At 38.3% G+C, this 22,874-nt stretch overlaps 6 protein-coding genes across 7 annotated transcripts; 3 read left to right on the top strand and 3 right to left on the bottom strand.

Moving 5' to 3' along the window:
- The first annotated feature begins 509 nt into the window (after window positions 1-509).
- On the top strand, window positions 510-1,036 carry LOC139883081 (actin-depolymerizing factor 2-like). 2 transcript variants are annotated; one of them, XM_071867309.1, is made up of 3 exons: window positions 528-787; window positions 886-904; window positions 950-1,036. In XM_071867309.1, exons 1-3 carry the CDS (start codon window positions 540-542, stop codon window positions 1,034-1,036), a joined length of 354 nt encoding a protein of 117 aa, XP_071723410.1. In that variant the 5' UTR covers window positions 528-539. The 2 variants fall into 2 exon arrangements, with proteins under 2 accessions (XP_071723409.1, XP_071723410.1); XM_071867308.1 differs by having other exon boundaries at window positions 510-787; window positions 886-1,036.
- Window positions 1,037-2,684: 1,648 nt separating this feature from the next.
- On the top strand, window positions 2,685-4,841 carry LOC139883088 (pentatricopeptide repeat-containing protein At2g39620-like). Its single transcript, XM_071867315.1, has one exon. The coding sequence runs from the start codon at window positions 2,688-2,690 to the stop codon at window positions 4,839-4,841; it is 2,154 nt and encodes a 717-aa protein (XP_071723416.1). The 5' UTR covers window positions 2,685-2,687.
- Window positions 4,842-5,737: 896 nt separating this feature from the next.
- LOC139883087 (small ribosomal subunit protein bS16cy-like) lies at window positions 5,738-7,006 on the bottom strand. Its single transcript, XM_071867314.1, has 3 exons — window positions 6,874-7,006; window positions 6,335-6,380; window positions 5,738-5,927 (listed from the first exon to the last, which is right to left on the bottom strand). The coding sequence occupies exons 1-3, from the start codon at window positions 7,004-7,006 to the stop codon at window positions 5,738-5,740; spliced, it is 369 nt and encodes a 122-aa protein (XP_071723415.1).
- A 501-nt stretch (window positions 7,007-7,507) lies between these two features.
- Window positions 7,508-13,112, bottom strand: LOC139883089 (elongator complex protein 1-like). The gene is given in 12 exon segments (XM_071867316.1): window positions 7,508-7,823; window positions 7,909-7,930; window positions 7,933-8,006; window positions 8,118-8,394; window positions 8,397-9,224; window positions 9,227-9,592; window positions 9,595-9,715; window positions 9,717-9,950; window positions 9,952-11,162; window positions 12,538-12,567; window positions 12,570-12,849; window positions 12,954-13,112. Coding segments are annotated over 12 exon segments (3,918 nt in total).
- A 250-nt stretch (window positions 13,113-13,362) lies between these two features.
- Window positions 13,363-14,875, top strand: LOC139883085 (superoxide dismutase [Fe] 3, chloroplastic). Its single transcript, XM_071867313.1, has 8 exons — window positions 13,363-13,440; window positions 13,532-13,612; window positions 13,751-13,942; window positions 14,052-14,223; window positions 14,356-14,429; window positions 14,515-14,541; window positions 14,643-14,666; window positions 14,750-14,875. The coding sequence occupies exons 1-8, from the start codon at window positions 13,363-13,365 to the stop codon at window positions 14,873-14,875; spliced, it is 774 nt and encodes a 257-aa protein (XP_071723414.1).
- Window positions 14,876-17,421: 2,546 nt separating this feature from the next.
- On the bottom strand, window positions 17,422-22,208 carry LOC139883084 (uncharacterized). Its single transcript, XM_071867312.1, has 12 exons — window positions 22,067-22,208; window positions 21,613-22,005; window positions 20,937-21,044; window positions 20,749-20,825; window positions 20,289-20,415; window positions 20,098-20,189; window positions 19,598-19,696; window positions 19,357-19,457; window positions 19,163-19,189; window positions 18,836-19,063; window positions 17,937-18,751; window positions 17,422-17,855 (listed from the first exon to the last, which is right to left on the bottom strand). Exons 1-12 carry the CDS (start codon window positions 22,206-22,208, stop codon window positions 17,422-17,424), a joined length of 2,643 nt encoding a protein of 880 aa, XP_071723413.1.
- Between the last annotated feature and the right edge of the window lie 666 nt (window positions 22,209-22,874).

Here is a 22,874-nt window from a genome sequence, read left to right as displayed (position 1 = left end):
TTTGCATGCCTGATTAACCTCCCTCCATTGTTAGAGAAAAAAGTTTTTAATTTTTTTTATTTATTTTTTTTATTTTTTTTTGCCCCATAAATTAATGTCTTTTGATGTTTGATTAAAAAAGATGCCATTGGATTCGGGGCACAGTGTAGAATATTTTGAGATGTAACTGGATTTGGGCTATAGCAAAAATTCGGAATGTTATAATTTTTTTAAATCTAGGAAGAAGCTAGTAGCCGTTGATTGTAGATTTAATAAACTTGAGAGCTAGATTGAAAAAGGAATAAGTGAAATCAAAGGCTTCTGCTTAAAATCATTTGCAGTCTGAGAGCTATGTCTCGTTGTGTGTTTTTAGATCAGCTTGCAGCCATCAAACACATGATCTGATAAGTATTATTTTGAATTATATCATTCCTATCTAACACAATCTGGGTGATCAGAATTTTGTGGCCGACAGTGGGGCTCGTTGTTTGATATGATGGGTTAATAGATGAATTGTAATTGACATTTCATTTATATTTTAGGCAAACGCAGCATCAGGGATGGCTGTGCACGATGACTGCAAGCTGAAGTTTTTAGAATTGAAGACAAAAAGGACTCATCGCTTCATAGTTTTCAAGATTGAGGAGAAGCAGAAGCAAGTGATTGTGGAAAAGCTTGGCGAACCAAGTAATACCTATGAGGATTTCACTGCCAACCTTCCTGCCGATGAGTGCCGATATGCTGTCTATGACTATGACTTCCTGACAGCGGAGAACGTCCCAAAAAGCAGGATCATTTTCATTGCCTGGTATTAATTAATTATATTGAATTTAAGTTTTGTTGATATGATTTGTGATTATGTATTTTTCTTAATTATTGTTCCACTTTTGTGTGAAACATTTGAAGGTCCCCTGACACGTCGAAAGTGAGAAACAAGATGATTTATGCAAGCTCCAAGGACAGGTTCAAGAGAGAGTTGGATGGAATTCAAATCGAGCTGCAAGCAACTGACCCCACGGAAATGGGTCTTGATGTCTTTAAGAGCCGCTCTAACTGAGTGAATGTACGGGGAAGTCGAGCAATCCATAGCAGTATCCGGTTGTTTTTACATATTGTAATGTCTATACCACCCCAATGTTGGTCTTGGAAACTTATTTCAATATTTGCTTTGTTGTTTCGGATCTGTACGACTAAAAGCTATCATCATCATTTGTTATATTTTGTGATTCATGGGGTGAGTGTTCCCCCATCGTTGGTGTGAAGTTTACAGAACCTTAATATATGCTGGTTTGTTGCCTGGGTTACGCTTGTCTGTCTTGCTTCTATTATGCTTTTATTTTATTTTATTTTATATTGTATTGTATTGTATTGTATGTTGATGTATTATGTTGTAGCATTGGAGAGGTTGTGCGATAATGGCTACATGGCTTTGCTTCATAAAGTCGAAGCAAACTATGGTTTGACATATTTGCGACCAATGTCACAAATAGCATGACAGCCGAGGGGAATTATTAATGCCTTTCAAATCCTCAAAGAAGTCGCTTGTCTGTTCCATTCCTAGCAAAGTTGTTTTCTTTCTAGGTAAAAATGTGGACTTCCATATTAGATTATACTTGGCTGTCTTGTCTTGTCTCGAAGTCTAAAACCACTCATAAATTTTGTAGATAAAATTTGTCAGGTATTCTGTAGTTTTGAAATAATATACGTACAAATTCACATGGAAAAAATATTTTTCTTTTTTTCCTTTCAAACACAATTTTGGTTTTACAACGAAAAATTGTTGAGATTTTTATATTTTTTATATAAATATGTTTTATTTTTCAAGACAAATTTTCAATTTAATTTAATCTAGGATCCAATAAATAAACACTTTCATTTTAATGATATAACCCTTTGATTAATGAAAAATTCTTAGATTTACACCATACATTCATACATCTACGAATTATATATCTCATAAGAAATTCAATTATAATACTATATTTTTTGGGAAATTGTGAATCCATAAAAAATAAATATTTATTTTTTATGAACACAAAAAATTCCAAAATGACGTGGTGGGCCTAAAAATTTTTCTCTACCCACCAAAAAAAACCACCCACTTTGATTAACCTGAACATAATGTTAATTTCTAAAAGGAAAAATAGAGTTGGTTAATTGACCCGCCAAATGCTATCATGACTTAAACGAAGCAAAGCTGTACTTTTCATGCCATGGCCCCCATACAAGGATCCATGACAGTGACGACAAGAAGCTACGAATGTCTACCACAATACATTCGTCTCCTCTCTTCATGCAAAAACCTCAACCATATCATCCAAATTCATGCTCATCTCATAGTCTCAGGCCTCCTCATCAACCGTAGTCTCACCGCCACCGCACCACTTGATTCTCCGACTTCTTCTTCTTCTTCTTCTTATCAGAAATGCGAGTCAACACGTTCTGTCACCAGTTCCGCACGAAACCCAACTTTGGTTTTATTCAACACGGTGATAAGAGCTTACACACGTGCATGGAAAAACAAAGAAGCTATTAAACTGTACCATTCCTTGTTAAAGGATGGTTTAGAACCCGATAATTATACCTTCACTTTTGTTTTGAAATCCTGTACTGCTGCTTTGGACTATCAACAGGCTGTTTTACTTCACAGGGACATTGTAGACAGAGGATTAGAGTGCGACGCTTATATAGGAACGGGTCTTGTTGATATGTTTTGTAAGATGGGCGATTTGACGTCTGCAAGGGAAGTGTTTGATAAAATGCCTAACAAGGACGTCGTTACATGGAATACGATGATTGCAGGCTTTTCAAAGAGTTTGGATCCTGCCATGGCATTGAGCTGCTTTAAAAGTATGCAATTGTATGGTTTGGAGCCTGATTCAGTTACCTTCTTGAATGTGATGCCAGCTGTTTCAAAGTTGATGGATGTTCTGATTTGTAAATCTATTCATGGCTATGTTGTAAGGAGGAGTTTCGATGCATCTATTTATAACGGGTTGATTGATATGTACAGCAAGTGTCGCAGTGTGGGTGTAGCTCGATTCATTTTTGACAGGATGTTTGGTTGGGATGATGTTTCTTGGGAGATAATGATGGCAGGTTATATCCATAATGAATGTTTCGTTAAGGTTTTGGAGTTGTTTGATTACATGAAAATAATGGGTCTAAAGATGAGTAAGGTGTCAATTGTTAGTGCCATTCGAGCAGCTACAGAGACGAGAGATATAGAGAAAGGAAAGGAGATTCATAATTGTGCTATACAACATCAGATTGACTCCAACATTGCTGTTGCTACTCCTTTGGTGACTTTTTATGTGAAGTCTGGAGATCTAGAGAAGGCCAAACAACTGTTTTGGGAACTTAAAGATAGGGATTGTATTTCTTGGTCAGCAATAATAGCTGCTTCTGTTCAGTCAGGATATCATGAAGAAGCTCTTTCTCTGTTCCAATCTATGTTGAATGAAAAAGTAAGACCCAATAATGTGACTCTAATGAGTATTCTTCCAGCATGTGCGGAATTGTCATTGTTAAGATTAGGACAGAGTGTTCATTGTTATGCTATTAGAAACCTCATCATTCCTGATATTTCAACTCAAACTGCTCTTGTGTCCATGTATGGCAAATGCGGAATTTTCACTTCTGCAATGACTATCTTCAATAGAATGATGTGCAAAGATGTTGTTACATGGAATGCTTTGATAAATGCACATTCCCAGTTTGGTGACCCTCATTGTGCAATGAAGATGTTCCAAAAATTACAGGAATCTGATATAAGCCCAGATGCAAGAACAATGGTCAATCTACTTCCAGCTTGCGCCATCTTAAATGATTTTGATCGAGGCTCTTGCTTCCATGGGAAAATCGTCAAGTATGGGTTTGAATTTGACTCCCATGTATATATTGCTCTAATTGACATGTATGCCAAATGTGGAAGACTTTCCTCAGCTGAATTCTTATTTAACAGAGCCGAGTTCAAGAAGGACGAAGTATCTTGGAATGTAGTAATTTCTGGGTATGTGCAAAATGGACATTCTAGAGAAGCTATTTCTGCTTTCTATAAGATGAAATTGGAGGAAAAAATTGTGCCTAATTTTGTCACAGTTGTGACTGTCCTTCCGGCTGTTGCACACCTAGCAGCCTTAAAAGAAGGTACGGCCATTCATGCTTATATACTTCAAATGGGTTTTCATTCTAATACGCTCGTTGGAAATACTCTCATTGATATGTATGCTAAATGTGGGCAGCTTGAATATTCCGAGAAGTGTTTTAATGAGATGTGTAATAAAGACAGAGTGTCATGGAATGCAATGATCACAGGACTTGCATTACACGGTCTAGGGCACCGTGCCGTTGAACTTGTTTCACTTATGCTCAAGGAAAATGTTGGGGTGGATTCAACATCATTTTTAAGTGTTTTATCAGCTTGCAGGCATGCTGGGTTAGTAGAAGAGGGAAAAGCAATATTCAGCGCCATGTATGAAATTTACCATCTGGAACCAGATTCGAAACATTATGCTTGCATGGTAGATTTGTTAGGTCATGCTGGGTTAATTGATGAAGCGTTAGAGTTAATAAACACAATGCCTTTTGAACCTGATGCTGGTGTCTGGGGAGCCTTACAAAGTGCTTGTCAGATGCACTCTAGAGTGGAAATAGCAGAACTTGCTTCGGATCGTCTTGTTAAACTTGAGCCTGAAAACCCAACACATTTCGTGGTTTTGTCGAGTATATATTCTCGATCTGGAAGGTGGACTGATGCTGGAAATCCAAGATCGGAAATGAAAGAAACAGGATTAAGGAAAAGCCCCGGATGTAGCTGGGTTGAGGTCAAGGATGCAATCTCATGTACTCCAGGTGGCTGATCAGAGCTAGCAATCATTTCAGATTGTGTTTTATGATATTCTGGGTTCTTGAAAGAAAAATGTTATATCTCCTGGCTCCAAACAAAATTTGGGACCAAAACGCATGGTTTTTTGCCCATATATAAAGTTACATTCTTTAATTTGTGTGAGGAACATGATAATGAAAAATGATATTGTAGTGGCATGTGAAATGGTAGGAGAGCTACGTAAGTTTATTAGAACTAAGATCGGATGCAGTCATGGCAATGTAACTTCATGAACTCTAATGTCATTCAACGCGATTCATGGAACCTATTCATCGGACAAGGGATGTGATGAAAACTCAAGAAATCACACGAATAAAACTAAATAAATAAAAGGATAAATCATTATTTGAAAGATCCTGGGATTAAAAAAAGAAGCAGCAGCTAAGATATTATTAGACTAGACCAATTAGAGAAGAATTCCAACATCTGGAATCATGATGTTATTTTTCAGATTAAAAGCAAAACAGGTCACAAAAGCAAATGGGCAACAGTGATGATGCACCCTTAGGTTTAGGATTTTAAAGTGATCATGTGTCCCAAAAGCAAGCCAACTCTGGCGCCAAAACAAAGAGAAACTCCCAACAAATATGGCTGGATTGTCATTTCGGACAGGTCAGCAAAAAACCGATGGTAAGGAAATATAAAAAACATGGTTCTACAACTATACATTCAGATTCACAAAATACGCTCAAGCAAGAACGCTCGTGCTAGAATAGTATCAACAGAACACAAGCATTTGATAGTCTTGAGAAGAAAATATAACAAAATACGATACAAATAACAAGTACGCTGTTTTAGCAAGAGTTACTTGAGAATACAAAACATCGTTCTAAAGGTAGAAGACAGATTAAATCACATGAAACAAACGTTTCAAACAGTAACCTCATCACCTTTTCCAGATCCCTCAGCATTTTCCCATGTATGTCCAGTCAAGCGGTCAACTAATTGATTGTCCCCTTTACTTCCAGTAACCACCATTGGACGTGGGGGAAGTAAGCCTGCCTTGAAAAGAAGGCGCTCCACGGTATCCGTAGGCTGGGCTCCGACCGACAACCAATACCTGCAGAAAATATCATGTCTTTGAGTTGATAACATAGATTCTACTCATGTCAACAGGACGTTAATTTACAGGGCCTTCTCAACTACTCTATACAAAATTTTCCAAATATTACTTAGAGAGCAAGCAAACTATGATAACTGATAAATCCACAACCTGATGTTTCTGGTCGAATTCAACATCAATAAGCAAAATGCTCAAGGAAAAACTTCCATTACAAGAATTTGAATACAGAAAAGAAAAGCCTCGACTTGATATGAAAAAACAAGGATACAGAGAAGAACATTAAAATGTTTGACTAAGTAAGACATGTGAGTATACAATTACTTCATCCGATAACCATATATAACTGCAATTAGAAGACACAATACAGTGAATTATAGCAATGCAACAGATGAAAGCATGCTTACTGGATTCGATCATACTGAAGAGCCATTTGTTTAGTCTCATCTGGACCTGGAAGCACAAAAAGTGAAATTAAAGAAAACCCAACAAGTCCGTCCCAGAGATGAATCTCCATCACTAGTTTCTCAGGTCTCAACTTGACCTGGAAAACAAATTTAAAGCCTACAAGTAATCTAAAACGAATGCAGTGTAAAGCGGCTCAATTGAAAATACATTTCTTCCATGTAGACGACCCAGCTACCTATATAAATAAATGTAAAAATATATACCAAAGAGAAGAAGAGAGACACAATCAAAAACGAATGCAGTGTAAAGCAGCTCAATTGAAAATACATTTCTTCCATGTAGACGACCCAGCTACCTATATAAATAAATGTAAAAATATATACCAAAGAGAAGAAGAGAGACACAATCAAAAACGAATGCAGTGTAAAGCAGCTCAATTGAAAATACATTTCTTCCATGTAGACGACCCAGCTACCTATATAAATAAATGTAAAAATATATACCAAAAAGAAGAAGAGAGACACATAAATAAGAGTACCAGGCAAGGGATTGTAGTAGCCAACAACTTCAATGTTCTTGCCGTCTCTGTTTGAACGACTGTCGGCGATGACGACCCTATAAAAAGGCCTGTGTTTGCATCCGAACCGCGCGAATCGAATTTTCACCGCCATTATTTCGTTGTTTATCTGTTTATCTTTTGTTTAGAATATGGTAGTGAGCTGAAAAAAGTGATAAGGTTCTGGTTTTATAAAGGGGGCTTTTGGATTGGGTCTATCACATTTCCACGTATTCTAAACGATAACGTTTTGAACCATTACAGACCAAACCGAATCGACTCAATATTTATTTTTAAATTAATAGGAAAGTGAAGTTTCGTCTAAATCACCATGCATCGCGAAATGGAGGGAGTAATAAAAAAAAATTACTGAGGTTACTTGTGAAATGTAATGAAAGGCAGAGACGATAAAAAAAAGTAGTTTTATTTGGTGAATAGATGGAAATATATGGATAATTGATAACTACGAAAAGTTTGAAATTCGTGAACTAGGACATCAAACAGACAGATATAAATCATACGGTAATAAATTGAACCGTAAGCAAACAAAACAGAAATACATTATCAGAATTGGTCATCAGGAAAAGTTTATACTTCCATTTACTAGACAAATTAATCAAGGGGATGGAAAAACTTTGGACCGCCAAGAAAAAATCTCCAAGCTTTGTAATTCCGCTCTTACTTTCTTTGTGTACCGCTCCAGAGTATGTGCACTCTCATTTATGCTATTGGTCGCCATTGCGTCTTCAGCAAGTCTCACAGCTGCAATTTGAGAGAGATGAAAATTCTCTCCTGCTCGTTGCAACTTTTGAGCTATTTCTTCTTTCGAAAGCATAACAAGGCATGTCAACAGAGATTTAAGTTCACGCTTGGCTCCGTCAGTTGGGGACATGCCCTTCAAATGGTCTACCAGAGCAAACTCTTCGTCAGCACTACAATTCCAAAGTCATGCTATCAGCATTCAAGTCTGAAAGCCATAATAAGAGAAGAATGATGTGGAATTTGAACTTAAAGTACCTTCCAGGACGGATTTTCCCTCTTTTCTCTGACGCCTCGCATCTCTTGTCTTGGTGGCTGCAGTTGAGGTTGTGGATGCAGCAGATCCTTTCCTTGTCCTATTGGAGAAACAACAAAACCAAGTTCAATAGCTAGAATCTTGATATAACTTAGAAAACAAACAAAGACACGGACAAGCTTATAATGTCATTTTGATATAGATCACATACCCAGTAGTGTAGGCACTCATTCCGCTAAATGTGCTGCTAGCTTCTGAAGTTGCGTCATCATCGACATCACTCATAGCTCGTTCCTCGGCCTGGATTTTTGCAGCAAGCACTAATCTCCTCTGGCGAACAGCTAAGTAGCGAGCCAAATACTTCCCTACTTTCTCCAAGCCTTCTTCATATTCGCCAATAAGACTGCTTGCACATTCCAGAGAAGCATTCTTTACTTCTGAAATTAAATCATCATTGGAGTGCATTAGAGATATCCTCAAAGCTTCTTCCACTCCCTTGCACTGATTAACAGGCTCAACCCATTGCTAACATCTCCACAATACTCCAAAGCAATTTTGGCAGCTTCCCCTGGTTTCCCCATAGCTTGAAGTTCTTCACAAAGATCATGACCTAGTTGCATCATCTCATCTCTTCCCATTTTAAGAAGCCCAGCAATTGTAAGCACCCCAGTCCAGTTACCACAAGAACGGTATGCCTTCAAAGCATTTTCCAAATTAGAACTGCACAAATAAGTTGTAGCTGCATCCTCAAAAGATTTATCATCACAAAGATGATCTCCCCAAGCCTCAAGGACTTGACGTCTCTTGGAAGCATCAGTGATGAGCTGAAGTCCCAAAGGAAAAAGTTGAGGGTTTTTCTTCATGAGGTTCATACAATCTTCATTATATTCATCTCCAGCTGAGACAATGTGCTTGAGAGCCTTCTCAAACCTCTGCAACCTGAGGTCAATGTTATATCGCATCAGGAAAGCTGGCATTCGTTCCAATTCTTGAAGGAAAGGAAGAAATTCTTTCGGGTCTCGCTGAGAGTTCAATGCAACAATTGCAGCAAGATTCAGATCATAAAGGCCTAAAGCCGCTTCATAAACAGCCTCAGAATCTGATAACCATAGAAGATGTTTCAGAGCTTCTTCAGCTGAAGGATAAGATGCTATCCTTGGGTCATTAGAACCTGATAGTTCCATATCACGTATAACCTTTATCCTCTCCAGAGCTTCTTCTAGAGCTGGTGGATCACTACGAGCTAAAGTTGTTAATATGCAGAGCTCCCTTTTCGAACTTTCCGTTACTTGTTCTTCAAGAGCCCTCATTATTGCAACAGCACTGAAGAAATCTTGTTGTTGGCACCACCAACTAGAAACTCTTCAGCTTGCACATCAACAGCTTCTTTTTTCAAAAGTGGGTCAACAAAATTTTTGTATAGAGTCTCCATCATATTTTCATTCTTTATGGCGCAGACAAATTCTGTTATGTACTTTAAATTGCTAACCTGCTTGACAAACAGTGAAGCTGTCTGGAGAAATGCTTGCCAGCCACCATGGTCAACAACAACATTAAAATCTATCCTTTGGCGTCTCGCCATGAGAAGTGCATCTTTAAAGCGCATTTGAACCAAAGCATTGATAACCGAGGATAAGACCAACTTTCTTGGATAGATGCATTCTAGATTTCCTCGGACTGTTTGCATATCACAGCAGCTTCATCACCATGGAGAACACCGATAATTTTGGCGCCTCTTTCCCAAACATTTATGAAGTTAGTTTGCTCTTCTCCTCTTCTCCTGTTACTAACATGAATGAAGTTATCGTATTTTAACTCCAATTCTCTCCCGTAATATGTCAATAATGTCAACAATAAAGAGCAGATCCTGTTTGGTAGTCATAACCAAGTGTGTTATCACCTGATCTGCCAATTTTGAGTAAAATGAGAAACTGCTACAGTTGTTTCATATTGTCTTACCACTTAGATGCAGCCTACCTAGTTCATCAAGTCCAAAAAGCAAGGACTTTGATGGACCAATAGTAGCAATTGAAACCACACCCATCCCAAGATGCTGGAAAACTTGGATCATCTTCTTTAATAGAACCTTTGGTAATACCAGCCTTTGATGCATACTCAAGAATTTCTCCACCCTCACACTGAACAAATGCAGAATCATTGTCAGAAGAATTGGGAACAAAGCCAATGACCTTTCTTTCCAGAGAATATTGATTAGAAATTTTTGCATGCCAGCCTGAGCATGTCACAGAACCTGGGGCATGGTCCTCAGAACATAAGATGTATGTCTCCTGCATATAATAACCATGAAGCCTGCTGTCATTTTGGGAAACACAGTATCCATGATGAGAAACAGAAAGAAGTTTATGAGGGTCCAGCCAAATGAGATGCATAATGGATCCAAGTGGCGCCTCAGATATGGAAGCCTCTACACTAAATTCCCTTCCCTCTAATTCTTGCCAAGTATCTAGTGCTGGAAGTTCTACAACACACAAACAGCCATCAGCAAGAAATGCTGCCAATAAGTTCTTCAAGTTCTTGTTATAGAAAGCCATGTCCCGTACAGCACCAGCAAAAGCAAGGCTGAATAAATGCATAGGAGGAGGCATAAGGGACAAAGAAAGAGGGGACACAAGGATCCTAGAACCATCAATTACAAATGCTGTCGAGTTCTCCATCACTGCAGTAGTCCAGACGAAGTTAAAAAATGAGGTCTGACCACCAAGAGTCCAACAAATTAATTGCAGTGGCTTTGTTGGATTCCATATGAATGTAACACCATCCGTCCTTGCATATCTTATTTCATGTTTCAAGTACCAATGGTTGTTGCTGAAAAACCAAATCTTAAGGATGTCACATGTTTCACATCTAATAACAGCTGCAAGAAGATCTGAGTGGCAATTCCACTTCAGAAGCTCTACTTTTGCATCTGTGGCCTCATTGATGCTGAATGAGCTCCTTTCTAACCCATTTCTCTCAAAGAAAACTATTGATGGAGATTTATTATCTGCCTTTTCATCCCTCACAGCGGATATTTTTGCTCCACTGGGCATCCATTCTAAGCTGGTTCCCACCAAAGGCATTGGCTCCGAACTGGCATGCAATTCACCAGAATCTCGTTCCCACACCTTAATCTGCTTATGTGTCGAAGTAGAACCACACACATCAGCCAGAGTCGCAAAGTACTTCCCATCACCTCGCCAAGAAATATGGCTCTCAAAATCTCGTTCAGAAGAAATACCTGAGCCGCCTGAAAAAGCTGTGAAAATTTTAAGTTCTCCAGATTCTAACGCCAAAAGACACATCAGAGTACATTCGTAAACCACACAACAGGAGACATAAAGGAACATCAGTCACAGAATCATCAACAATGTGCTGTATGAGGATTGGTACACACACAAGTAATCCAAATTGAAAAGGAGGGAAAAAAAAGAAAGAAAAAAGGCATGCATATTTAAGGTACATGGGCATGTTACCAGGCAAGATAGCACTCACAATAGTAACAGTACAAGAAACAACAACAACAATAATAATAAATTGGCAGATATATATTTCACAAAGGTTACCGGTTCTGCTATGCCATGTGACCCTAGTGAGATCGCTGCCCCGAAACTTATGAAGAAATTGGCAGATATATATTTCACAAAGGTTGCTGCTTCTTCAGAATCAGTTTTCTCATTGACTCCTCGTCAATTAGCTTTATGGAAGTCTCAGCAGGAGCCCTACACCTCTGACTGGCTCCGTGCGGTCCCTATTGCTGGGTTAGGGCAGACTATGAATGGTCGTACCTACAGGTGTGTATTGAGTTATCGATTAGGTGTGCCATTGTTCCGGGTGTCCTTACCTTGCCCTGCCTGTTCCAGGGTTTTTGAAGGTGACTCCTTTGGCGATCATGCAGTGTCATGCGCTGGTTCTGTTGGCATCAAACATCGACATAACCTCGTTCGTGACACTCTTTTGGACATTTGCTTTCGCGCGGGTATTTCTGCGGGAAAGGAGGTGGATATCGGTTTGGTTGATGGTCATGACAGACCCCTACGCCCTGGGGACATCCTGCTCTATTCTTGGGATAGGGGGCTCGACGTATGTGTTGATTTGACTGGGTCTTCTCCTTTGACCCAGTCCGGAATGGCTGACTTTGTCCCTGGACGTGTGGTGGAGGAAGCTGCTCGGCGCAAGTATGTCAAGTACAAGAATTCGTGTACAGCGAAGGGTTATGGTTTTTTACCCTTCTCTTTCTCATCTTTAGGTGAATTGGAGGCGGGTGCTGTTACATTGCTCAAGCGGTTTCGGGAATTCTCCTTGACTCAAGATGTTGGGGCACGAGCCTCTATTCACATTTTCACTAGGATAGGTTTTGCTATTGCTAAGGGAGTGGGCGCCCAGATAGTATCTCGGTTGCCCACTAACTTCATGTAATTATTGTTAATAATAATAATAATAAAAAAAATAATAATAATAATAAAAAAAAAAAAAATAATAATAATAATAATAATAATAATAATAATAATAAATAAAATAAAAAAAAAAAAAAAAAGGAGGAGGAGAAATTCATGTAAGGCAAGAAGAATAATGGAAAAGGTCCTTACATACGTTAACACCATCTCCAAGAGCAGTCTCATACAACAAATCACCATCTCCAAGAGCAGTCTCATACAACAAATCCAATCATGAGTCATGACTAATAATTGGCCAAAGCCAGTAACTACCCCAAGCAAATCTCCATCCGGGCTTGGTGATATGCATTTCACGCCACCTTCTACCTTCCCAACTTGTTCGGTGACTTTATCATCAACGTTATGGAGCAAAAGAAGTCCATGTGAAGTTCCGACGATCAATGCTTCTTTCTCCATGAGATAATGAAATGAAGTAACAAAGTCCCCGGAGTCCAGATCAAGTATATCAACTTGTGCAGGCAACACTGTCTTGGTCCATGCTCTGTCATCCTGGAAATAACATATCAGTTGCTACTAAAAAAAATTACAATCAAAACGAAAGCATTATCAGTCAAATTATCAAAAAATTCGATGGAATAGGTTGCAGAGCTTACTTGAAAAGAGGAGATTTGAGAGGTGTAAATGAAATTAGCATCAGAAACGAACAACAGTCGGTTCCGCTCGATATCAAACGCAGAGGAGATTATAACCTCTTCATTCGACTGCAACTCTAGATTCAAACTTGTCTCTAAGTAAAGCTTCAGATTTTTCATCCTTTTTTATTTAAATCTCTCAAAAAAATTTCCGCCCAAATGTTGTACTTTGTTGTTGTAGGGTTTAATTAAAGCCTCCAGACCAGAGGTTTTAAGCCTCATTCAACAAAGCAATGATGACATATTTACCCCTAGTAATAGAACAGACGATACGATGAATTCGGGGTATTTTTATGTAATTTAAACCCCCGCCTACTCCGTCTTCTTCCCTTATCCATGGATGAAAAACAATTCAGCGCGCAAAATTAAAATGGGATCTTCTTGTTTTTGTAAGTCTCAGCTTCTGGTCACTGAATTTTGCAGCTTTCAGCTTAAATCTCCTTCTCTGGTGAGACTTTGAAATCAAAACAACTGCGTTTGCTTTGCTCTAAATTTGTAATTTGTTGTTTTTTTTCATTTTATCTTCTTCTTGTTATTAGCCGCCAAAGCAGTTTAATGGGTCTCAGAATACTGTGAGAGTCGTTGCTTACCATGGCCTTAAAAAGCCTCCTTATAAACTGGTATGGTTAATCTTTTCTTCTTTTGCTGCTTGCATCATGTCTATGCTTTCTGTGAATTAGATATGGCATTACCAAGAAGAAGATAAAAGCAATATAGTTTGAGTGGTCTAAGATAGTGAATCATTCTGCTGTGTGTAGGATGCTTTAGAACCATATATCAGCAAGAGGACTTTGGAGATACATTGGGGAGAACACCATCGTGCTTATTTGGAAAAATTGAACATAGAACTTGGAAAGGACAACATTTTATATGGCTACACCATGGATGAACTTGTCAAAGTAACGTATAACAATGGCAATCCTTTGCCTGTGTTCAACAATGCGGCTCAGGTACACTGTCTTTACATAATTTCTTAGCTTTTGAGAAAAAATCAATTCTTTATTTCATTAGAAAATCTATTGTGTTGTCTTCCTTATAGTCATGATGTTCACACTTTAGGTATGGAATCATGACTTTTTCTGGGAGTCGATGCAACCAGGTGGAGGTGACATGCCTAAGCTCGGCTTACTTGAGCAGATCGAAAAGGATTTTGGTTCCTTCACAAATTTCCGAGAAAAGTTCATGGGAACTGCCCTTACATTATTTGGCTCCGGATGGGTTTGGCTTGTTTGTAAGACCTTTGTCTTTGCATATTGGGTTGCACTTATTGGTATTTGAGTTCCCTTACCACCATAAGTGCCAACGTGTTCTTTTCTTTAATCGAACTTCATTCCGATGATGATTTTCTTGTTCTTTTTTCCAGTGAAAAGAGAAGAAAAGCGTCTTGCCATAACTACAACATCCAATGCCATTAATCCACTTGTGTGGGATGACATTGTATGTCAAGTATATATAAAATCCTTAATTATGATAAGCTGTCTTCTCATCTCAACAATTTTGTTGACCATCTCTTTTTGTGCAGCCTATCATCTGTTTGGATATGTGGGAGGTATTCACCTTCTCTCTTTTTCACACATATATCTTGTTTCTAAATTTTATCCTTGCAAGAGTAAAAAACTGATGTCAAGTTGTTTGTTTTCCCTTTTGTAGCATTCTTATTATCTGGATTATAAGGTAATAGTAGTATGCTGTCAGTCATTATCTGATCATTATTGCCTTGGAAGATTGTTCTTGATTGTTGGTATTTCCTTCAACAGAATGACAAAGCAAGTTATGTAAATGCCTTCATGGATCACCTAGTGTCGTGGAATTCAGCAATGTCGCGCATGGCTCGTGCAGAAGCCTTTGTCAATTTAGGTGAACCGACGATTCCCATTGCTTGAAATAGACCTGAAGATAAGAGGAACGAACTTATCCGGAAAAAAGAGAAGCTATGATTTTCCCGTCAATTTTGTAGCAGATGACATTTATCCTAATGTACACATTAATGGAAATTCAGTTAATTTTCGAAATGCTTGCATCAGTATGCAAAGGGCGGGTCTGTATCCACTCTGTTTTAGTCTAATACGATACTAGTTCAGATGATTCAGGCCGAGCAATATCAAAATCACTAGCCATTTCAGCTTGCAAAAGAAATGGATAAAATTTGTTATAATTGTTGTATATGTTGATGATATGAATATCGTAGGAACTCTTAAGAACTCCAAAATATTGCGGATTGCTTGAGGGAAGAATTCGAAATGAACGATTTAAGGAGAATAAAGTTTTGCCTCGGCTAGCAGATGAGTATTTTATCAAATGGTATATTTGTTCACCAAACTACTTATACGTCAAAGATATTGGAGCATTTATGTATGGACAAAGTACATTCATTGACTACCACAATGGTTATAATATTGTTTGATATAAAGAAAGATCCATTTTTTTACTTGTAAGAATGATGAAGAGTTGCTTGGCCTTGAAGTAGCATATCCTAATGTATCTAGCTAACAATACGCGCTCTGATATATCTTTGACGTGAGTTTATTGGCAAGATTAAGTTGTTCTCTAACGTTAAGACTTTAGAATGGGATTAAACATTTACTCTTATATCTCTGAGGTATATAATTGATAAGAGTTTATTTTATTCAAATAGTTTTATATCACACTTGCTATGTCAATGCATGAAGCAAACAGAGGGTGTGTGGCTCAAATCTCTAACCCAACATATCTAGAAGATGAGTGCTTTTCTCCCAGACGATTATATACGAAGATAATGTTGCGTCTGTACCACAGTTAAAAGGAGGATTTGGGATTCATGAAATAATACAAAATGAAGCATATGATGAGATTGAAATATAACAAATTCGTTCATGTGGTAATCTGACATATTTAGTCTCTACCAACTGCTACATTTGAGAAGTTGGTTCGGGCCATTGGAATGTGTCGATTTCGAGATGTTAAATGATGTTGTCATCATGAGTAACATACATGATGTACTATTTTTTTCCATAACTTCGATTTTGTCCCAAAGGTTTTCCTTTGCAGGTTTTAATGATTCAAGTACGACTCTACTTAGTTGAGTGGTTAGGATTCTACTTCGTTATTGTTTAGTGACCAAGTCTATGTAGCCTGAGTCATTGTGTTCATAGTGTTTAGTTCTTATATTTTGTAACGGTATGGTTATTTGTTTTTTTTCTTTTATGTAAAGGTTTTATTGAGCATTGTTCTACGGTTTGTATTCGACTAGATGCACTGAAATGCACTTCTCTAGTTCAAAAGAAAGTTATTTTTGCGTAGCGAAAATGGCCTCTCAGCAATATTTCCTGAATATCGAGGAGAAGAGACGGGGCTTAATTTGATGTTTCAAGTCAAAGACGAATATATGTTGTATATGATGTTTGTTTGGGCAACAAAGAGTGCGACTTTACATCATACCTGGATATCATTGATACAGCCAGTTCGTAACCTCGGTCTTCGAACTCTAAACAAGCCTACAATTCGGTAACCTCTTAAACAAGGCTACACAACTCGGCAAACTCTACAACAACCTTCAATCACGAATTCACAAAACTAAACTAAAAGTTGTCCTCCAAATTAGAAGGTTTTGGCTAATGGCTAGAGCTTCTCGCAAATCACGACTATTAATATTTGAAAAAGTTTGTTCATGAAATATTATTTGAAATGATTCCATCACTGATGAGTTCGATAATTCATCGACCAAAGTATGAAGATCGAAATTAAGTACAGACCTTCAACATATCTTCCTCAGTTCATCACCAACTTATATGAACACCAACTTATGATCAGTGTTCAGATTACCTGACCTGAGGAGCAAAATATATAGACCATAACAGATTAATTAATTAAGGATTCTGACTAATGAAAACAGTCATATCATTGCAACCAAAACCATAACCCTCCAGTGCTTTAAAAATGTATTCGGGTGGGCGCAGATTTAGGAATGCCCAATGCAAACTCTTGCTATTGACCCGGCCTCCCCTGGCTCTTCCACCGTCCGGCTTTCATCCATAGACGATGCAAGCAATTCTTAGAATTGTATGAGGTTGAAAAGGACCATCCCCTCTTGAAAGTCCAAAATAAAAAAAAAAAATTGTAGAAAATTCATTAAAACACAATTAAAATATCATTCTTCACGAGTACAGATTAGACAACAATACAATAAAAGCTAGTATGATTCTTTGCAATGGGAGCGGGGCAAGCTATTTAAAGAGTATATCGCATCTACTGTGATCTTAACCTAAATCCAAATTGGAAATTTAATCTGGTACTCCTGCTGCTTTAACTACATGTGTATACTTTCTTCTTACCTACTACGTTCCATGTCTTCTACAACTTGTATGTAACCACAAAAAAAAAACCCAAAACTATGGGCAAACGACGATTCTAGCAACCTGCCTGTGTCAGAACTTGGAAAGAATGTTAACCATTACTTGATTACTATACCCGTTTTCTTTGCTGCTTCTGCAACTTTACTCGTACTTCCACTTATCTTGTGTAGATTATAATAGGACGTCCACAACTTGACAGAAAATGGATATACAGATAATGCTTTCTTGTAGAATCTCTCGGAAACATCCTCGACATCTTCCATATCACCCAATATGTCGGCCGCTTCTACCCAGGAATACTCAGGCGCTACTGGGACGGCGTACAAGATAGAACTAGTCAAGGCAGAGATTCCCCAAAAGAGAAGACCTGGACTGGAATTATCGTCTCTGCTTAACATCTTGCAGACAGAAAACACAATCTCGTAGTTTGACGGCACCAATTCCAAGATTGCTTCGACAAAGTCCTCAAGATCTTTTGGGCTGTTACTGCGGTTCTGGGGTAAAAGAGAGGGGCCATACCATGCATCTAGAACTAAGTTTACCAAAGAGAAATCAGAAGAAATTGGAGACAAGATGTTGTTAATAAGCTGATGCACCCTTGGCTTCTAGATACTGTCCAAGAACTGTCTAGCTAAAGGCTTGGAGATGGGGAAGTTTCTGGAGATGTCTAAATAGCCCTCTAAGATCTCTAGTTGCAACCCAAGAGAAGCTTCAGGCTTTAATCGCTGGTCGTAAGCTAGCAAAAACGTAGCATGCTCTTTAACACAATGCTTGAAATTCTCAAATGTAGCAGCCTTCAATGCCCGGTCAATGGCCAATCGTGCTTCTTTGTGATTGTCGTGCAACAGATTATACAGGCAGAGGTTCAGGAACTCAAACATAAGATCCTCGGAAGGTGCAAAATCAGAATTATCCACATCAGCTGAAAGAGATTGTCGAACTTTGCAAAAAGTCTTAAACCAATGGGAAATGACTTCTTTGACAAAGTCTGGTCTTTCATTCTCGAGGGAATATTCACCGTACTGATTCCAAATGCACTGGATTCCAGGAACTTCTTTAGGCCAGCTTCTGAGAGCTTCCTCAAATCCATCAAAACTAGAGTCCTTGGAAACGTGATTTTGAACCCGTCCTGAGAGCAGAATGATTTCAATGCATGATGGGAACAATTTGACATATTTATCCAGAAAGGCTGAGCCGCTTTCAAACCCATCAACTGCCACCATACATCTAATATGACAAAGAGCAAAATGCTGAACCAATTTGGATGGTGATTCAAAATCAATAGATGGTTGAATATAACCTGCTGCCATTTCTAAAAGCTCTAAAACCTTCTTCTTCTGATCAGAAGCTAAATGAACAGAAGGCCACTCAATGGAAAGCAGTTCCTTGTCGTATTCAAACAACTTCACTACAGCGTCAGGAAGCTTCCTGTAAATAACTAAGTACACACAACAAACCCATAATACACATCTGTCAGAAAGTGTTAAGCAGGTGATGATATTAGAAAGTAACCGTGAGTTAGAGTCATCAGTTTTTGTTGTTTGATGGGGAGAGAGCTCAAAAGTTGCCTGGATGGCCTTCTCAACATTCCCAGACATGAATAGACAATTTATCATCTGCAGAAACAGGTCAAGAATGCAAGCACTGGTCAGTACCAGATTCTTGTCGGGATGAGTTTGACTACAGAGTGCTGCTAGACCGGCATCATATGCAAGTAATCGATCATTAAGCTCTGCCCGACTGTTGATGTACATAAGCCAAAGCACATAGGAGTGTTCATTTTGTTTAACCTGAAAACAAAAGGAAAGTGTTCCGAAACAAGAAAAAAATACACTATACAGCCCCAATGAGAGCTGCTGTAAGGACCTGGAAAGTTAAAAAAAAAATGGTCAAAACACCGACGTACAGTTCTTTGAATAGCAGTAACATCCAACTGTAATAACTGCAGGGCACTCTATATACTTGTAGAAACTCAGTGTCTTTTAAAGCATTAATCCTTATTTATTAAGTAGGCATAACCAAAAATCACATACCGCGAAGAACTCGTCATCCTTTCCAACTGAGTTAGTTGTGCCACAGTAAATGAGCAGATAGTTAACCCAAAGAATTTCAGATGTTGGTCAGCCTCAAGTGCCTGTAAAATCAAATTGAGAGCTGACAAAAACAAAGATAGATAATTAATTACAGCTGGGCTCTGACTTGGTTGCTGTCATTGTATGACAACTGGATTATGAACTTACAAATAATACCACAGAGCTAATATGTAAAAATTACCTTTATTACCGCCTCTACTTTGTTAACCTCCTGATTAAGAATAAGAAGAGCCATTTCTAATGACTGAGCACCATCAACCGTAGCTTGTCTAAGCTGATTCTAAATATACACCAATACAAGAAGATCACACATAAGAAGAATGGGGGGGGGGGGGGGGGGGGGGGGGGACAAACAATGAACGAAAGAAACAATATAGATATCAAGGAATATACTCAAAAAATCAACAAATTTAATAAGGGTTTTAACATTTTTCTCATGGAAGAAAGCATTTTATGGAAGTTATTTCTCCACCAACTCATGTAACACAGATGGATCATAAGCCAAAACATTGCTCATGATGTTCATTTTGGATTTTTTTTTTTCACTTTTTTTTAGGTGGCAATAACCATCTCATAGTAAAGTGGTTTATATATATGGGGAAACTCCATATACGAAATTATTAGCCATAAACATGAGGATAGTAAAGTGAATGAGTAGTATACAGAATAAGATAAACAAACCAGTAAGCCACTTGCTCTTCGAAGATATGACAACTCTGACTCAAAACGCCCATAAATCTCAATGTGCCCATCACAGCTGTGCAAGGGCTCGTCTGACCTTTATTCTTTTTGAAACAAACATGATAAAGCTAAGGTAGTACTGAAACATTTTCGCCAGCATTCTAGCCCTCTTCGTGATAAAAGCGACTCACATGGATGTCGATCTACTTTCAACATATCCACTGCTACAGAGTATATTGGAGTGCAAACTTCAGAAGACTTGAAATTTTTTGCCGCGCCATTGCAACTTTTACGATGAGAAGTATAAGCACCTGGAATCTGCATAAGCATAATTTCGAAAATGTAAGAAACAACTCACAGGTTTGAAACTTGTTAACAAGAATATTCCTAGCAACATAACAAGAATCACTTGCTAATGACAGTATTCTAGTCGCATTACAAGAATCATAATGCAATCATGACGGATACCGTTAGATTTTTCCTTGAGATGCTGCCAAGGACACTCATCATCGTTGCACTTGCCTCGAAGCTCCAACATACAGAGAGGCCAAAAACGGATCCATTGTACAATTACTGTTATAGGAACCCACTGCCCCTCCATATGGACCACAAGGTCTTCACCACTAAGTCTGGAAAATTGCTAGAACAGACCACATCAGAGTTGACAAAAGCACTCTGGTAACCTCGAAATCCATATGCACAGATCTGTAGATTTCTTGTTTGTAATGCTGATGAAACATCAGGGGAATCAACTTTCATATGAGTGAATGTGCTCCTCAAATCAAAGGTGGGAAATTATTAAGACGACATCGGGTGATGATTTCTGACAAGAAATTCACCATCTTCAAAATCAACAGGTGATTGACTCTTTAAACTCTTCTCAACACCGCTATGGCTCTGGGCCTGGGCAGAAGACTCAGAAAAACTTCTTTCAGTTCCATCAACATCTAAATAACAAAACTGAATATAAAGTACTATTTTGGAAATTAATTAAAGAATAATGAAATCGCAGAAAAATGCAGGATCTCGAGGAAAAAAAATTTGAATAACATATGGAAGTGACGACCAGCTACGAGTCATCTTGAAAATTGTTTTCCTATCAGTACACACTCTTCTACAATGTCATTGCAGAGAAGAACTTTAAAATTGAGAACATTTGGCAGCTATACCACTAAGCTGCAAATCACCAAAAACTTCACTCATAATAAAATAGATAGAAAATACTGAAGGAATTCCTCTGCTTGTGCAGATTAGTTCCTACATCATTGAAATCTGAGCATGAATTCAGATCCGAATTTCATAAACACAACCATAAATCTATCAGCTTAAACCAATAAAATACCAAGCATAAACCAAAAGACAATAGCACCCAGAGTCATAAAACATAGTTTAAAAGATGACAAGTTTGTGAAACACACACACACAAGAAAATAAATAAATAAATAAATAAAATATTGCTATGGCCACCTGAAGATGATTGAAGAAATATTTAATTACATAGCCCAACATATTTACCTCCACTAGTGTATTGTCGATCTTTTTTCGACTTATTTCCATAACTGATCTGGGTTCTGTCACTTCCAGTGTCAAATTCCACTTCTAATTCAACGTCAGGATCCAAATTGTGAAATAAATTACATGCCTTTGATAGAGGCCCCGACATTAAGCTTGCCATTAATTTTGACCTCAATGTTGCTTCAAGAAGCAACGAATCTTGGGAGCCATTGCCCAAACTATTCTTGCCCGACTCGGTCCGTAGATCATTTTCCCTCCCTTTAGAATCTAGTTCCTTCTCTTGGTAGTTTAAGCTAGGCCAAGCTGACCCATCATCCATAGGAAATGTCTCCTCATCTTCATCTGCAGAAAGATTTGGATCATGGATGGAGAGCTCACCACATTTGCAGCACTCTTGGCAACATTAGGTAATGCCTCAGATGTACTAGCATCAGGCTCACTACACTGTTCTAACCCCAACTTCGTCCATTTTCCTGCTGATACAATCTACTCAGGAGAGCAGCACTCACATGTTCTGAATTTGAATTGTATCTTCCCTCATTAATATTGGCATGGTCAGGTTGCATTGGATGACTTGACACAGGTATCAAATTCATGTTTTCAGAGATGTTATTACAGGAGTTCAATCCAATTCCAACATGTCCATGCTGTCCAGAGGACCACAATAAACTAGAATCATTTGTAATTAAGGATAGCGTATTGGGCTGAGCATAACCCGCGCCTGTAATAGAGACCAGAACATCTAGTGTTTGCTTCAATCAAAGCCCTTTGAGTTTCCGATACGCTTTCATCGCATTTCTTTCTTCAATTTCACATATGCGTTGGTACTCATGTGCCTCCTCGAGCTCTTTGTCAATGGATTCCTCTATTTCAACTAAAGACTGCATATTCATGTTACTCTTCCCCGACACATTTACATCATTTGCACAATTCCAAAAGCTTGCATCGTCGAAGGATACCTGCAATATAGTAATTAATACAATAGTTTACATACAAGCAACCGTCAGTAAGAATGTGCATGCAGCAGTTATCAGACTGAAAGACCTCCAAAATGGATCTGAAGCCCGAAACACACTTCCGCCTGCTGACTAAATGGGGATCAGTAGCCCTATCATTTTGAGTGACTTGCCACGCTGATTGCTATTCATCATATTCCGCTCTCTTGTAGATTCTTTTAAGAAAGTACATGGAGTGGGCAGCCCACCACCTTTCCTGTCGATTTGAATCAGTGATGACCTATAAAGTTACAAAATTATTAATTA

Source organism: Rutidosis leptorrhynchoides, unplaced genomic scaffold, assembly GCF_046630445.1.
Source record: "Rutidosis leptorrhynchoides isolate AG116_Rl617_1_P2 unplaced genomic scaffold, CSIRO_AGI_Rlap_v1 contig351, whole genome shotgun sequence".
Lineage (NCBI taxonomy): Eukaryota > Viridiplantae > Streptophyta > Magnoliopsida > Asterales > Asteraceae > Rutidosis > Rutidosis leptorrhynchoides.
Note: the sequence above shows the minus strand (reverse complement) of the source record. Positions and strands in the feature narration are given on the sequence as shown.